The sequence below is a fragment of the Acanthochromis polyacanthus genome, chromosome 6 (assembly GCF_021347895.1).
Source record: "Acanthochromis polyacanthus isolate Apoly-LR-REF ecotype Palm Island chromosome 6, KAUST_Apoly_ChrSc, whole genome shotgun sequence".
Classification (NCBI taxonomy): Eukaryota; Metazoa; Chordata; class Actinopteri; family Pomacentridae; genus Acanthochromis; species Acanthochromis polyacanthus.
In genome coordinates, this window is record NC_067118.1 from 33,722,553 (window position 1) to 33,741,073 (window position 18,521).

The following is an 18,521-nucleotide window of genomic DNA, read 5'->3' on the forward strand; positions in this document are numbered from 1 at the left end:
AATGCATGAAAGGATAACAACTTAGAAATGCAAGTTTCATTTTGTTTGGTAACATTGCTGTGTGGTTGTTTATTTGAAGCAGGTGTGTGTCCAACCACTGTGCAGCGTGTGGGAACGTCACTTGCGGCCAAACTAGGTTTAACTAAAAGAAGGGTATTCCCAGCCAAACAGTCTGGCCACAAAACCCAGACTAACTAACCTCAGTGTCTGGGTGGCTGGTCTGAACCTTGCCGTCAAAGTTCTAATCAGCGAGCACATTACACACTATTATGGTTACAGCGAGGGAGGGAGGGAGCGAGATCAAAAGAGGAAAGAGACGTTTCAGTTACTGTATGGATATTAGTGCTGTTGGATGTTTTTCTCGCTTTGTCACATGTCACGCTAATAAAATCCCACCAACCTGGAAACAACAGAGGGGGAGAGAAAGGAAAAGAAACCTGCTTACTGTTGTGTCTTCATTTTCTCACACTCCTCGTCTCGCCTCTATTTCTGTTGTTCCCTTTTCCCCGCGACTAGACAGGTGAGAGTCAAAGAACTAACAAGAAGACCATGACCCCTTGACCTCTCACCTCTAATTTGGATCATCAGTTGGTCTGCTCCGGGTGGCCAAATGAGTTGACCTGACCTCAACCCTAACACTGGCCCCGAGTTCACTGCCAGTTGTTGTGTGACTGCAACAGTACACAATGAGCCTGCGAAAAAGACAAGAGACAAAAATTATCAATGCATTAATACACAAATGCTCTGGCAGAAATAAAACTAAGTAATTGTACAGTAGTATTACCAGCAAAATGTACAAGACGACTCAAAAGTACAAGCACTCCTGAACCCTAAAACTATTAGATGTATAACTGTATTTCCATAATAGTATTTTAAAAGCCAAAACATCTGTTTAAGTAGCCTTTTAGTCTTATGAGAAGCGGAATTTGAGCTAATTTTAACAGCTTCATATACAGAAAACATATTTCAGTATAGTGTTTCTCATCAAATAAGTAAGGACGCTTTGAAGAGAGACGAGATAAATCTGAGGGACGGGAAGAAGAAAAAACAAGACCTGATACAAAATACGTCTCTAACCACATTGGAAGCCAATCAGACATTGTTTAGAGTAGCAGACAACAAAAGTTTGGTTACTACAGATTTAATCACCAAAACAACATGGGAGTTAATATGCTTTTTTTCTCATGTAAAACATATTTATCCTGTATGTTAAGTTGTGTAAAAATGATGTTCTGGAGTGATCAGTATTTTTGCCTCTGAAGAGTATGAACAATAGATAGTGCAAACGGAGAAACCAGTACTCAAGTAAATGTACTCATACTTTCCACCACTAGAGGAGAAGTAAACAAGGTTCCATGGCCTATGAGCTGGAAAAGTGTGCAAAAAGCCTCCTCTACATCTCTAATTGCATGTTTTCTCCCCACATACCTGTAATTACACTCTGCCTACCACTCATCTCTCTCTCTGAGGCAACACTCGCGCTAAACCATAATGAAGCCTGGCTCTAATGATTTACAACTGCTTAGCATTAACACATACAATAACAGCTGCAGACATTACCAGCGACAGCGAGATTACATCTTTATCAAACCAATTCAAATTATATGAGATTAAGAAAAACATATATTCAACGAACGGCAAGTTAGGCAACACCTTTGTCTTCCATTTAAATGTGTCGAGCTCAACGTTTTTGGAATATATGAAGGAATCGACAGCATGAGGCAACAGAGGTCTGCCGCTGAAAAGGCCCACTTTAAGTTCTCTTTATGCCCACAGCGACAAATATGTAATGGGAAAGTGTTTGTCCTTTGATTTATTTACATTTGTCCTGACTGACTGACTGCATGTGCCTCCCAAGGACAGAACTTTCAGGAGAGAAAGTGTGCATATGTGGACTCATTTGCATAAGTAGGCCATTGGTTCCTAATGGAGGCGTTTTGTTCAGGCGTTAACAAGGTGTCTCGCTGGGGCTCTCGTTCATTCGTTCCTTCCTGTCGTCCGCTGACTCTGACGTCCAGGCAATCAGCGCTGCATTTGGGCTCTCTCTTTGTGTGATTTACGAGCTCCCAGATTCATTTAAAAGCCATTGTTCTCCTCTGACGGATACCATGGCCCCCTCCGCTTCCACACTCTCGCTTAGGGACCGCGCACACACACACACACACAGATTTTTACACAGCCGCCGCTTACTTTATCTCTCACTCACTCACCCACTTGCTCAATCACTCAACACATACACACACAGCGCCCATCTATCATGAAGCGATGCTGGAGGAGATTGTTATCCCGGTAACCGTATTAACCCACAGATCTCCAGCACTGGCTGATCCAGCAGTGTATTAAGACACAGGACTGAGGGAGAGGAAGAGAGAGGGCTGGTGGTGGCAGCGGTGGTGGGGGGCGATGAAGAAGAAGAGAAAATTAGGAAACTAAGTGAAAGAAGATACATTTATTCTCATTCATAGTTTCATTCACATCTGTCATCCGCTACCTTTGCCCACGGAGTAAAGAAGATGGAAAGGAGGCCCAACATCTCCAGCCTCCTCTCCTCCGCTGTTGTGCAGCAGAAGATTGCCTGTCAGCGAGGCGTCTGTAAATGCATCAGGACACACCTGCGCTTGATTAAGTGTGTTTAGACTGCAGAAGGAAGGAGGAGGAGGTGGGGGGCAATTTAGAGAGCAGAGGTTTTATGAGAGTAATCATCTCCAATAAGGCCTGCTTGGGAATCTTAAAGCCCCCACCCTGCACACACACACTGTGCCTAATGTGCGCCACGCACACAAATAAAAACATTTTCACCTTCTAACCCTCCAACACCCTCGCGCACTGAGATCTTTCGTGCCTCTTTGTTCACTCGGAGGTTTAATAACAGCCAGCTACATTTTAATCTCATTCCTCATAAGTGGACAACTTGTATTTAATTCTCCGAGATGAGGACAAGTCGGCCTCCCACAAAGCAGCCTCTATTGAGTTACAGCCTCTGCTCTGCGTTTGTGTGGGAGATTAACTTCTCCTCTCTGAGTTCATATTTTCATCTGGGCCTTACTGTGGCCAAACGGAGGGTGGTGAGGGAAAAAAAAAACTACAGAGAGGGGGAGGGAGCCGGCTTGGAAAAGACATAATGCTGTTACATCATTTAATGACATTTTCTCGTATGCACATGTGAGTACGCATCCACCAGAAAAAGACGGTATCATGACCTCTTAAAAACATTAAGTTACTTAATGTGGAAAGTTAAAGATGATATCAAACAGTTCCACGCACACACCTCCATTCTCACTGATGAAGAAGTGTAAAGATGAACAGATGGATGAAGGAAGAAGAATGTGGAGTCCAACTCCTCGCTTACTTTTTTTTTTTTACATTGTCTCTGCAACATCAGAGTGGTAGCATCTAATCTGGAGCCAAGTTAACCTTGAGTCCTGAAGTAAAGCGTCTTAAAGCGTGTTTCAACTGAAGAATCTTTCAAAAGGGGCAAAGTACCTTTGGAGGGATCAGGAACAAAACCTGTGTTTCCTCTGCAGGAACCAGGGGCTAGATTTAGGCTTTACAGAAAAGTTTCAGATGTATAAAAAGACCCCACTTTTGGGGTTAGTAGTGTGATGATTCAGAAACTTTGTTGGAATAAATGTCACAAACTGGTCAAACACTGTGACGACTATTCCTGTAGGACATACTGAACGCAACAAGAGTAAATATTCAAACAAGATATTTCTGTTGTTTCCATATGGAAAAAAAAACTGTCAGCTACCTGAAGAATAAAAAAGCAAAATATAAACACAGTTATACAGATGGACTTTTTTTCCAATTTATTCCATTAATATTCTAAGGAATAAATAAACAACAGTAAAAAAAAAAGCCCTCAGCATTGGAGTGTTTGGTCTAGTTTTCCACCTCTGCAAGTCTGCTTTAAATCAAGTCGCAACAAATATAAACAACAGGATGTCACAGTGGTGTTTCCTTGTGGGAGATTTGTGTTTCAAATATTACGTTGTAATTTTTCTGATCGCCACAGATTTTCAGATGCTCTGGAAACACAGAAAGTAATGCACACATTTTCCAGTTTAGGTCCTCTGCTTCCATAGCTACAGGAATGTTGTGGTTAAAAATAGCTGTTGTTACCATCAGGCAGGTGTGAGCGATCGGAATTTTATCACAGCGAGAATCTGTGGTCAAGCCCGTATCAAGAAGTTCTGCTTACTCTGAACAGCAGCAGCTCCACTGATCTAAATGAACTTTGACGAAAACAATGGTACAAACTATGTTTTTTGTTCCGTAAGGAGATGGTTGTGTGTGACTCCAAGAGCTGTAACAGTGTGTGTCAGCTAAAGTGTGTCGGGAAGACAGCCTGCAAAGATCCCGTAAGCACAGGCCATAGAGGCACTGGTTTCAGGGTAAGTGGGATGTTGACAGCTTTTTGGACAGCTCGCACTCTGCTCTGACAGGCCAAGAGTTATTATCCAACCTGAGAAAGCCCAGTGGCACTGCTCAAACCCTCAAACATGCTCAGTTTCAAGTGTGTGTGTGTGTGTGTGTGTGTGTGTGTGTACTTGTTTCTGCTATTCCGGTGGGGACTTTGACCTGACTGTTAGCTATAAAGGTGGGGACTTGTCTTACGGTGGGGACCTAAAATGAGGTCCCCACGGGTGGCAACACCGTTTTCTTGGCCATATTGTTGTTAATAAAAAATGTAAAAGTGCAAAAACGTTTGTTTAGGGTTAGGCATTGATTTGGTGATGGTTAAGGTTAGGGTAAGGGTTAGGAGTTAGATATGAATGGGAGTCAACGGTAAGTCCCCACCGGTATAGAAAAACAAACATGTGTGTGTGTGTGTGTGTGTGTGTGTGTGTGTGTGTTTGAAGGCAGGCTGAGAAGGGCAGAGAGTCATCCAGTAGATTTACTGTGTCAGTAAGCAGCTGTGTTTGTCAGTGCTGGCCCGAGGCTTTTCAATGTCATCCAGTCTGTGTGATTATACTCTATACGCTCCTCTCCTCCCATTCTCTGCCCTGCTCGTCCACCCCTTCCTTTAAAGTCCACAGAAACCAAGGGTCGTCTTACCTGGGACACAGCGTCGCTGCAAAGTACAAAAACAGAGAAAATGTTTAAACAGAACAAATACAAATATATACACACATCTCGACGTTAATCTGTGAGCAGCTTTTCTTCAAAAGTGTGACCTTAAAGGGATCAATAACTCATGCATTGGCCAGAAACGATTCTAAGGTCTGTAATTATTGAAAGAGATCATGACCGGACCTGTGTAAACATATAAACTGCGCTCCACTCAGTATCTGTGACGTACTTCTCGCTATAGTTCTCACTGCAGGTGTGCAGACTTGGTTTGGTTTGAAAGGATTACAGGGTGGAGGAGCTCCGGTAAGTACAGTTTTCTCTTTGTGTCTGGCTGTCTGTGTGCGAGTGTGTGTCTGCAAGAATGTGAGGGGCAGCATTACAAATATACAGTATGCATGCTTAAGTTTAAAAGGTGTTCCCACATCATCCGTCAGCCGTCATTTCATACTGTATTAAAGGTGGAGTAAGTGATTCTAATCCAAAACATTTCTTTTTTTTTTGTCAGATTTTGCAAATATTTCCTCATGTTCCACTAATTGTCCGGTCTGTCTATCCTGAAAAAACAATCCAGTGTTCGTGCAGACTCCTGGCTCTGGAAATGGGAAACATACAGCAACAATGCACATGACAGTATTCTAGCATGTCCTGTGCGGGGTCATCTTCATGCATGGTGCAGGGCGAAGGAGAAGGGAGACATGGGAGGAGAGGGAGCAGTGTGCACCTTAAATCTGAAAGTCCACCTCTCTCTACACTAAAACTGCTCCTACAGCAACTTCTCTCTTTATTTGTGAGCACCATGTAATGTTTTTAGAGCATGCACAGTAATATGTGGTACATCATCAGGGGGCGTGATGTCACTTTGACCCTTGAAATGTAATAGTTACAAGATCAATCTGTTGTGTCTTTAAAACGCCCATATCTGTGCAGGGCAGCTGTGTTGTAGGTAGCTGTGTTGCTGAAGGCCTAAAATGTAAGTTTTCTCTATTGCAGCAATCAGGGTGAGTCACTATAACGAGGCTTTAGCTTCTATAAGCGCATATTATGCAATGTAACTGTTCACGCAGTTTTATCGTTAAAAAAAGTCCTAAAATCAAACTGTACACTATCTGTTCAGGCCCAACAGCAGAGACACACAGCTAGGGATCATTGTAAAGTACTGAACAGCTGGAGAGTCAGATATTTCCTTCAGGTGTTAGTAGAGAGTTAAAAAAAAAGAAGCAAAAAAGAGTAAATATTGGACTTATTTTCCTTAGATGGCTACAACTCCAGTTTAATGTTGCTCCATAACCACTGATGTGTTGATAATAGGAGTTGATGTGTGAGTAAAGTAAAATGTTTTCACACTTTGTGTTGGCTACAAATGGTCAATATCTGTTGCTGCAGTTTTTCAGTGCGGCTGTGTAAATTAAAGCAGTTGCCAGTGGAAATAAATTCTTGTCAAAGCACGTGGTGATCATTTTGTTTGTATGAAATTCATGAAAAAGGACAACTTCACTGGAAAAGTGGATTTTTGTTGCACTTGTTTCAGAACAAACAAGTCCTGAGCTACAAGAATGAAATTAATCCTTTTAAGACAAACATTGTAGACTGTGTTGGTAAAATATGACTAAAAGCCGTGTGTCCCCCCTCTGCTCCCCCAACTCTGGGTTCCCCTCCCCCAGACTAATGGTTAAATAAACAGCCTGGTGTCTGCCCTGCTGTGGGAACAGTCAGAGCAATCTGGGAGTATGTGTGTTGCTCTGCACACCTCTCCACTAATGCTGGTCACAGTGTCACGGCCTGCAGGCTGCATGACTCCACTGTGGGCTGACAGACAGACAGGGAGAGACAGACAGTAAGGGAGAGGAGAGGGTGAGACAGATCATTTACTCACTATTGTGAAAGTCATTAACTGTTTCTCGCCCAGTTTCCTTTCTTGGCAGTTCTGCAGATGACCAAGGAACAATAATCCAAGGAACTGACGGTAATTTCTCGTCTGTGCTTCCTCCTTCTCTTTTGATATCACCAATTAATCTTATGTTGTTTTCTTTTATTCTTTATTCTCCTGCTTTCTAAAGCAGTCAATGCAAAATTTACATCTGATTGGGGCACTCTGATCATGTCTTACTCTGAGCATCTATCAGAGGTTGCTATCCAGGAAAGGCACAAGACATATGTCAAGATGGAAAAAAGTGTTGTCGACCAGCTGACAAGAAGTGCAGAAAATAATTTGCTTTATAGTGACCTCATAACTATATAGCAAATAATAATGTAGAGCAAAATTAATAATTGGTCACTAAGGCTGTGCTCAGACAATGAAAAAAATGCTTTCTACTAACTAATTTGAATGGAAAGCTTTAAATCTGAAGCAGCAACAGCAAGATAAACAGCATTTTTGCGAAGAAGTGTGATAAACAACAAAATAATGAAGCTTCTGACTTTTAAATAACAAGAGTGAGAACAGCAAGTCACAAAGTTCTTAACAGTGCAAAATGCAAAATTTACATTCCTAAAAGCATCGAACACTTAATAAAATTCAGCCAAAGCAGTCTCTATTAACAAAATGCTGATAATCCAACAACAGTGACGTGCTTACAGCAGTACCTGTACAGAAACAGTGATTGTAGTTTCATGTAAAATGTTTTTCAGTGGCCTAAAAAATATCTGTGGAATCACAGACATGCAGCTTCTGATCAGTGGGGTTTTCTTTAGTTTTCCAAATGTTTTCTTGTTCAGTAGATTTATCAGTTTGGCCTGTTACATTCAGTAACATTATGTGTCAGCAATACTGTCTGAAGTTACCTGAAAAACAGGTACAAACTAAACAAAGCAATTGAAGCAAACTATGAAAATGCAGGCAGCAGCCAGGACTTTTAGAAAAGCAAGCAAACATTAAACCAACGCTGCTAATGTTACCAGGTAATGTGGATATAATGCCAGTGCCAAAATGTACACTGCAGAGCATCATTTTTTGATATATAAAATTAAAAAGAGCTACTTTATTTAAGACATGCATAGTGTTCACAGCAGTTGTAGAGTTTAAACTGCTTAAAGTATGAATAATTCCCAAATTTTAAAACCTAGTGCATTTTTTTCAATTCAAATAAGTTAATAATTTTACTTATAAATGACTCCTTGCATAATGGAAAAACACATTATGTGATAAATTTTCACTATGCTCTTTTTCAACTTGGGAAAAAAAGCGTCAGTCCCTGCAGCAACCACAAAAGCACTGAAAGTTGAACTCACTTAATAATGGTAATTTCTCTCTAATCCCTTGACCACATCAGCTTAAAGTAGTGACAGAGCAAAGTTGAGGGTGGAGAGTGTGACTGTTTGACCTCGCTCTCATGCAGGCCCATAATGCTGGAGGTTAGCAGGGCTATCTCCTGCTGTTACTGTGCAGTGGAGATGTATATGATTATAGTGTGGCTCAGCTAAAGAGTGCTATACTGAGCAAGTGAAAGACGGTTATGATAGTCTTGCTAGTTCTCACCATTTAAATTTAACAAATATCTATGCTAATGAACGCTGAAGACAAGCTTATTCGTCAGCGATGCTATTTCTCACAATATTGGATGTCAAGTTGATATTACCTCTGTAAACTTTCCCTGTTTACTTGGCCACATACAAATGACATGTATGTTGTTTGTGGCAGCGATACACTAAATAAGACAGAGACAGACAGGGAGTGAAAGACAGAAAGAGAGTGAGACAGAGAGAAAGATAAGTAGGCCATGACTCTGAATGGTGGCAGTGTCATGTCTTTGATGTCAGTTTGTGTCCGTATCCCACACGCCTGATTGGACAGCTCCAAACAAACCGGTAGGAGCCCCGTCCAACACTTCGAGCACGCAATGACGGACAAAACCTCAGAGCCACAAGTCGATGCACTACATAAATCAGCTGAACAGATTTCACTGAACTTGAAATGATACACAGTAGCTCTGTTATGAAGCTGTTAACCCTTCAGTCAAATTATTAAAAGTTATCAATAAAACCTTTTAGACCAATTTAGCATTTTTGCTCTAAACCCTTCATATCACAGGTCCCCAGTGGGGTGTTAATACTCAATTCTCTGCTGCATAAAAACCATACCCGACGTAATATTTTCAGTGCATTTGTTTATTCTCCAAACATTTAGCTTGCAGGCAGTCAAAAGACACACTGTTTCTCACCAACACATGCACATATGTTGCTTGTATATGTTGTTAAAGAGATTAAAACAAACTGAGTGAAATTACCTCTTGAGACTTCACGTTCAGCACACATGATGCAGGCTTCTCCAGGCATGTTTACAAATGTAGCTCCCTAGTGACTGGGCTTACAGGGGTAAAAAAGACCAAAACAAAACATTAGTCTACAGGGAAATTCACAGAACGCACATATAGTATGCATACACACCCCCACATACATGGAAGGCAGGATATGCATGCGTGTTGCATATTTCCTATAATGACTTGAGTTTACAGCAGAGGTGTGTATGTACCGTTTCTGTACAACACTCCAGTCCTATGGCATCACAAGGAGTCCAGCAGGTGAGCACACGGTTCACAAGCTTTGTTCTTTTCTTAAGTATGTGAACACATGCCTTTTTCTATTGGTGGGTGATGTCATATGGAGAAATCAAACTAGTATTTTTGTATTGGGCTCATTATTTTATGGTTAAAATTGCAACGTTCCACTGCAGTAGCTAATGTTCGCAGTCATGTAAGCTATATCTTCCTGTGTTTTGGCTGACAGGTTTTCGAGTCATTTTTGATTCACAAACTATGGTTCAAGTACAATCACATATTCAAACACGATGGTTGGTCACTGTAATTGACAGAATGTATAAAGTTATTAACTTTCATAATACGCTGTTCTGTGCCGTTTTAACTTCCTTCCAACTCATTTCAAAACAATGTTAAACAAGCATCTTCTTCAGCGTGAAGTTTAGGAGAAGAGAGATTTGTCAGCTAACGTAGGAGCAAATGGCGGAAGATATACACTATGTGTACGTTTCAGAAAAAGTAAAGCCAAAAGGTACATTTTTCCAAGATGGAGTTTAAACCAAACTCCAGCAGAGTGCACATTTATAGAGATTACATTTGAAGTTTAAACTAATTAGGAAGACAGAGTAGAAAAATCAAAAGACAGATGGAGGAGAAGAAGATAAAGGAACTAGAAACATTCAGCCACCTGGATTTAAGCCATTTCATTATGTTTTTATTTTTTTACCAGTATTCAATCTTAAGTAATGTTACCACTGGAATTTTGAAGGAGAAGGCAATCAGTAGTCGCAGGCAACTTTTGGCGTAAATCTGTCAGTATGACAGGGTTTGAACTTCTCTCTTAAGTCTGTTCTAATTCTTTACAGAACTGTTTCTGTGTACAAGTGAGTGAAATGTTTAGAAATGCCTTTCAGCAGAGACTGTCTGCAAATGTACGCTGATATCTCCATATGTGCATTATCATTGCATCAGTGTGCATTACCACACCTTTGAGTGTATTTGTTGAAACAGTATAAACATTTTCACCTTCTGACAAGTAAGAACTATTCATTGTGAGCATATTACAGTCATGGAGTAGTCAAGAAGTATTAAACATCAAACAATGATGGAATTCTGAAGTTTTTAAGGTGAGAGTACAGTAGTAATGGTGCTCTTGGTTATGAAAAATGCTTGAATCATTGGTTCACTTGCTCAACAAATCATCCCCATATGATATGAAACAGTTGTATCCAATGACACAGTAAACACAGTTCAACTCCTGGTTACATGGATTAAAATTCAGTCAATTAAAGATTAACTAAATTATAAACACAGAGCACAAAAACACTAAAGTGTGAATTTCTCCACTCTATCCACTGACAATGGCTATACTAGCAAGGCTGCATGTACACACACAGCGTTATACACTCAAAATCAATACTTCATGCACGCAAAGTCTTTTTGTGCTGAGGCCAGAAGAGAAGATGTATAAATGGCAAAGTTACCTCTGTAGTGTTGATTGAAATCACTACTAGGGCAGATGTATCTACACAGTACACGCATGTGCTTTTAAATGGACTCCTGTGCAAGTGTGCATGCATGCAACTGACGTACGCACACTGCCAGGTACACGTGCCGAGCAGCCCGCCGACTACATAAATGCTATTTAGGGAGAGTGCTTAGGCAGCACAGCGCAGCACATTCCCCGTGTCAGTCGTCGTGATGAAATAAGGTTTATGGAGGGGTGTGGTACAACAAGGTGAGGCCCAGAACAATGATTGTTTGTTTGTTGTTGTTTTATTGGCAGTGATAATTGCTCCCCCTCCTCTGAAGGATGCCTCCATGTACGCAACCGAGCATGCCGGCACACACATGCACACACTTACATACCCACAGGAATGCATCCACACTCCTGCAGACGCACACAGATGCAGGCACAGAAACTGCATAAGACAGGCGACAGAAGGAGCTTTTCTTCAAAAAGATGACTTTTCCAAGTATGGAAGATCAAGTTTGATGCTGCTCTGTCGTTTTGTTTTAAAGTGCTAACATCATGCTGTGCAAACTGCACTGCCATATTATATGAAGACTCCAACATGCCCATTTTATACTCCTGGAAACTTTGACAGCAGTATTATTCTATACTGCATCCAATGACTGAATAAACATGAACTTTCTAAAATTTCATACAGCGCCATAGCAGACGAAATTGTTTGCTGTGCAGGAGCCACTGCAATCAAGGAGCGTTCTGATTTAAGATGAAGCCTTAACTCACATGAATTCTCCTGTGCTTTAAAACCGCATCATGATCTCTTCATTAATCCCTCTTCTCAGAACACAAACACTGACACACATACAGAGAGGCTAGGAGTGTTTTCCTATGAGGCGTAGGTAAAGACAGGCAGGCTCCAGAGCATAATTGAACATGTAGCTACACCACCACAGGGAGTTGGCAGCGCCTGGGGAGAAGACTTGGCTCCCCCCAGAGAAGCCTGGAGTCTAACCAGACCAAGCTGTGCCAGGCACTGAAACAGACACACAGTGCCCCCTCTCCTTTCAACCACCACCCCCTTCTCTGCGGGCCCACTCCTTCAAACAACACCCCTCTGCTGTTCTTCCCTCCTTTCACACAACTTTTCAGACCTCGCTCATTCTTCAAACCTTCAACTGTTTTTGTTCTACATATATTCCACCTTTATCTTGAAGTGAGGTTAATGGTCAACACATGATGGAACTAACATTAAGGCGTGTTTTCAAAGTTCCCCAAGAAATTTCCTGAGGTCCTGTGCCAGATCCCACTCAGTTAGTCAGATGTGTGAGAACCATGTTCTATCTTGTCTGATCAGCAGTGCTGTCAAACCTCCTCTTTCACTGCCACACACTGTTTGCTGTAATAAAACGGCTACAAGTAAAAATTAAATAAAGACTCACAAAAAAACATTGATCTAGTATTTAGCAATAAAGTTTACATGTGCCAGCATGTGTATAAATACACTTACAAATGTTCGCATATAAGCTAACACGTACACAGCAGCAGATACGTAAACATGCATATACACAGGAAGCGCTAGCAGGCTTTTTCTGTCGAGCCATGGTCAGTAGGGAAAAAAAGGAGGGTTAGTCTAATTTGGGATACTGTGCCCAGCCATAACAGCAAGTCAAACAACATCATATCTTCACCAGAACATTCTGGGTTTCTAGGAATTTCAAGTTCATGACTGGGTTCTTGAGACAGAGACAGAATACGGCAGTGTCTTTAACCATGAAAGTTCAGCTGCATTTCAAATGCAGAGGTGTTCATAAATTCATATGTATGTTGAAATATGTAACATATATATGTTTTTTTGTAAGATTTTGTGCAACCCACATGTAATTGATGTATGGTGCGAGAGTGTGTTATGCCAGCAACAGCCAGGTATTTACACTTCCCTTCCCTTGTACAGTGTGCACCATTCACTGGCTCTCTTTGAAGAGTGTTACATAAACAGGCTATTCTGGCATGAACCCAACCTTAACCAACCCTGACCACACTAGAGGCCATGGGTCGAAAGGGAAAGTGTATGTGTGTGAGGGTGACGTTTTTGGGATAATATTTCAATGTGTGATGAGATGAGTGGCAGCCAACGGCACTCCTGCTTTATACTGGATAAAAGTAAGCAAGAAAATGAAAGAACAGTGAACGAAGAGATGCCAGTTTGAACCAATAACATTGCCAAGCCAGGACAGGACATGGCATGCACCATGCTCCGCTGTGCCACCTGGACACTCCCCCGGCAGACAAGTTAAATCAACACCTGCCGTCTAAATGTTGTCCTTCCTTACATCTCCCCTTTCCCTCTTTGCTTTGATTGGTCTAGTATTTCTCCCTCTGTTCTGCAAGGCTGTGTAATGAGGCCCAGCCTGTAATTGGGCCAGTCGTGTTATTTTAGGGTTGGAGCACAAAGTAATTACCCACCCTCTGCTGTACTGTGCTCTCAGAAAGTGAGAGAGGAAGACAGATTTATTGAAAAGGAGAGGAGAGAGTACAAAATATATCTTAATTCAACATTATAATACCGCTGTATTTTTGAGAACGTAGTTGACTTTTGTGCTGCCTCCTTAAACACTCTCCTCTCCAGCTGTCTTGCACTCAGAAGGGAAATTGCCCGGCGCCTCTGAAAGGTTGTGAAACACCTCTCTTTTTTGACTTCTGCATCAGCTGCATCCTGTTGATGAACTTCCTAAAATCAACGTGACTATGACTTAGGCTTTCTTAAGCTCTAAATAACATTAAAAAAAGGGGAAAGATGGAAATGCCCCTGTTAACGTTAGCTTGATTCAGCACATCGAAAGCATTACACAGTGAAAAAGCTACTGTACTGTGAACTCGATCAGATCATGACTAAGCTAAAGTCTAGAATGCTGTAGAGCTGAAGCTCATCTTGAAATCCACAGAGTTGTTTTCATCAGGCTATCACAGCGCTTTTGTATCTTGAGCAGATAGTTTGTCAGAAATATAACAGAAAAACAAATAACAGTTTTAGTGAAGATGCAAGACATTAACTGGCCTACTTCGATTCAGGTATTGTTTTGATAACCTCCATGACTACTGTGATATCGGTCTTGGTTTCAAGAACGTTTATTGAAATGGTCACAACTGCCTACATTTTTCCTCGCTCTAGACTCGGTTTCAAAAAGACTGATGAAGACCAAAGCTGTGGGAATATCACTAGCTTGCCGCTGCACTGCCCGATTTATTCACTAACATTATTGTTGTGACCGGGTGTAAAACTTCCTGGTCGAAATGCAACCAATAGCTTGACTTATTTCTAATTTGAAATTTTTGTCACTGTTAATGGCTGTCAGCTTTCCCCGTCCCCATCTCACATGCGCACTTTGACAAAGTGAATGCAGGAGACAGGAGATCTCTTCACTTTTTAAAGACAGACTTCATGAATACTAGCTAGCCCTCTTACCTATCTGTGCATATCCTGCATATTTCAGGGCATTGTTTCCGTGATGCAATGGTTTATTCTGCTCTTGGTTTAGGTGGTCTTGACAATGACATAAAACAATGCATGGAATGTTCTGTCACTGACTCACAATAAAACCCATGTGTGGGGCACATGTTCTGCTTGAAATGCTGTTTTTTTTAATACGAACAAGCAGCAGCAACAAATGTTTCGGTCTAAATTTGCTGTACTTAAAACAAAACTTCACCAATCAGTACTGCAAGAAAAAGACCAAAATAGATAGAGTATAACCAGTTAATGTCCTTTTAATTTCCACACATTCTTCTTCCTTTTCCAATCTGACTCCTACATTACCCATAATGCAACAAACTGTTGTATAAAGATGTAGCTACAGAATGTACGTTCTATGGCTATTCCTGAAAAAAATGTACATCGTAATAACAAAAACACTTTTTTGATTCCATTAAAAACGGATACGTTACTTTAAACTGAGGATATGCGATCAAAAGTTACATTAAATCTTTCAACTAGCCAGGAAATTCTTAAATTTGTATGTGTGGCTTTAATGAATAACCTAAAAATAAAACATGTCAGAGATGTGGACACTCAGTCAAGCCCTCCAACAGTCTGAGTGTGTTGTATAAACCTGGTAGCAGTTACTATGGATGATAAAAAGAGCTGGTGAGGTAATGTTTTAGCATACCAAGATTTCTTGTCTCTCTGGCACTGAGGGGTGACGTTATCACAAACATTAGTGCAGTATGCACTCAAACACTCGCAAGCTTTTTACAAGTAGCTGTATGAGCTGTGCCTAATGTGAGTGAGTGTCAAGGAGACTAATCCTTCATCTGATAAGCTTAAACTGTGCCAAATGTGCACAAACACAGATGTATTTCAAATACATATGGGCACTGATTAAGACAGAGGATTTAAAATAACTTCTTTTAGTCATATCTGGACCGTTCATGCCCACAAAGACAGAAAACACATGGCAGCGAATGAAGTGGTACTATGGAAACTTATTTATCTTGACCTTTGAGAAAAGCTGGTAAGAAGATCATCTCAAATAATTTCAGGGTTTTTCAATGTAGTTCCAAATTGAGCAAGAACATAAACTTTTTAACACTACAAGAACATATTGTTCTAGCCCATATGCTGCCTTCCCGTCTACAAAGTTGCACAGCAATTGCAATACTTCACGTCATGTTAAATTCCCATTTCCTTATTAATGTCTTCTTTGAGGTTTATTTTAATGCATTCTCTTACAAATTCAAAGGCTGTTTAACCTGCAACCCGCAGCGTGACACTCGCTAAATTATCGGAACTGAAAGAAGGGAGTCTGCTGCCTCAATTCATCTACTTTGTCACCTCTTCCTCATTCTGACCCTGACTCACTTGGAGACCAAGGAACAGTTAACGCGTATTACAACATCGAAACTCGGTGCTGGTGGCCCTCACATCATGGTTTCAGTGGAAAAATGCAGAGATTCACTCAGCAGTTTTGTTTCAGCCAGCTCTGACAGGACAGGACGGGGTGAGCAGTCACGTTGTCACGACCAGAACAGGAAAAAAGCGTGTGAACTCATGGAAAGAATGACCAAGCATTAACAGTACGATGAGTGAAGGAGCAAAGAGGAAAAGAGAGCTGGAGGATAGGTCAGTAGATTGAGCAGATTATAAATAAACAGCAGGAAGAGGATGGCTTGCCGCAAACTGGATCCAACCAGTCTTATTTTTATGTTTTTGAATTAATATGCCCACAGCAACTTAAAAACTCCTCCGCTCTTTGTCGACATAAGCAGTGTATAGCCTACGTAAATCATTAGAGGGAATTTTGCTGATGCAAACTTAGCAGTGTAAAAATAAACAAATGGGGACACTTGCACATCAGCCAACCAATAAGAAATACAACATGCAGATAATACTGCCGTGGCACGACAGCCCCCGTGTACTTGCCGTTATTGTACAAGTCACAACTAGACGTCCTCTCAGTCTAGTACAGATTTATGCTCAGTTTTATATTCAAGAATGCTCCATCACGATCAAAAATTGAATATATACAATGACATCAACATCATCATCTGTATTGGCCGACAAAGGTGCTAAAATGAAACATAACATGCAGACAATGTCTTTCAAGCTAAAGGTTTACGGTTTTGTTTAGTTCTTTGAAAATGTTACATAATGTTTAATAATGTGATAACTCCAAGGCAGGAGAATCCCGATATTCTCTATAACAAACTATTAAGAATATGTGTATATATCAGTAATAGCAACAACTGTCAGCTGCAAAGTAGATAAAATATAATGTAGAAATTTATATATACAAGTAGTTAAGACAAAACGGGGACTAGAATTAATTAAACTGTAGTTTTATGAATCTGAAATTGCTTGCATAAAGCTCAGATTCTATTAGCAAAAAACATTGCACTTTACAGACAACTTAGAACGACTCTGTGATGTGTAAAGGCACAAAACAGTAAATATCACTATCTCTAGATGCAACAAAAATTAAATGACACGAACACATCTAGATTTTACTCTGCAACAATACAAATAAAAAGCTCAAAACTGAACTCAGTCATCTGAGATAAGATCTGTGTACAAAAGCTGATGATTTTAAATGTCGACATAAGCACGTCTACGCAAGTATTCCGAGTATTCATTTACTCTTATGACAGGACCCACATCCACTCACATTCACATGCAAAAAAGATTTGTACCACAGCAAGAAAGAGGAGAAGAGGAGATGAGGAAGGCCTTCTTTCAGTTCCTTCAAATAAACAGGGTCTTTAGTGTGTGTAAGCGTGAGAGTGTGTGTGTGTGCGCATATGGGTGCATGTCTGCATGAGGGGCTATTAGGGTGGGGTGGGTAAATGGTGATGACTGTGGTTTTTAAAGGAATTTCTGACTGTGCCGGGCCGTAAGTAAATGTGCATATAACGCTGAGCGGGAGAGAGACAGATAAAAGACAGACAGAGACAGAGAGACACAGGGAGATGTGCTGTGATTCACAGTTCCTCCTCCCAAACCGAAGCCTCAGCCGCAGCTGATGTTGCAAGCCCTTGTCACAGCCGTGTGAGGATGACAGAGGATGGAAGTGGCAACCAGCTCCAGATTCAACCAGACAGACCTGGTTCCAAGCTGCGACCTCATGACTGCATGCAAAAGTCAAGTGAACAGACGAGTTGTTTTAGGGAGGCCTGATCCTCTAAATGGGCCATAATAAGGGGGTCACAATGTTTTACTAGCAGGCTCCAGGCACGGATGCCTCAGAGGCTTCATAACCTTGAAGACCTCAGCTCACTCTGCTCCTCTCTGACTGTCATTCACTCGGCTCCATTCCTGCTGGCTTATAAATACGTTAATTACATCAGGCCCCATGATCTGGCCTCCCTGACCTCACAGCTGGAAAACATATAAACAGAAATGTACTGTAGTTGTTCTAAAGAAAATGCTTTGAATTATAGTCACTGTTCTACAGAAGAAGAGAAATGAATAAACCTTTTCTAACGGATTTAGTAAGTCCATTGTAATCCTTACCTGGTATTGATTTGTAATCTATCAGCATTACAATACAATCAGTTTGCGTATCTGTGCAGCACTGACTTCTAGTTCTTGTACAGCTGAGTGTGAGTAAATATTAACACAGCAGAGTTGGAGGCACACAGATGTATGAAACGTCTCCGTTGCGCAGACACAACAACAGTATAACAGATGAGAGCAGACAGGGAGATGGGTGACAAGTGAAGGTGAGGAAAACTGCAAAAGAGAGGAATGATAGCTGGCGAACGGGAGTGATATTGTTGGAAAGAAAAAAGATTACAATTGAGCTATAGCTCCCTTCAACCAGAATCCTTCTTTGCTGTAAATCGACAGTGCAGTTGTTTTTGTGAGCAAATAAAAAAAAAATGCACATAAAAAGGAAGGCAAAGTGACAATAGAGAACAGAGAAATGGAACAGCAGAACGTGAAGGAGAGAGTGTGCACTTTTATGAAGGTACTCTGTAGCCCTGCAGCTTTGCCTGTGTGGGCGTGTGAGTGT

At 41.0% G+C, this 18,521-nt stretch overlaps 1 protein-coding gene across 1 annotated transcript in view; it reads right to left on the minus strand.

The window, feature by feature from the left end:
- Positions 1–376: 376 nt before the first annotated feature.
- The window catches only part of LOC127534495 (uncharacterized), a 41,394-nt gene continuing 23,249 nt past the window's right edge, over positions 377–18,521 (minus strand). Inside the window, exons 7-8 of the mRNA XM_051949752.1 lie at positions 626–692; positions 377–400 (exon numbers count right to left, since the gene is read on the minus strand). Coding sequence (XP_051805712.1) covers positions 377–400; positions 626–692 — 91 coding nt within the window. The remainder of the gene's footprint in view (positions 401–625; positions 693–18,521) is intronic.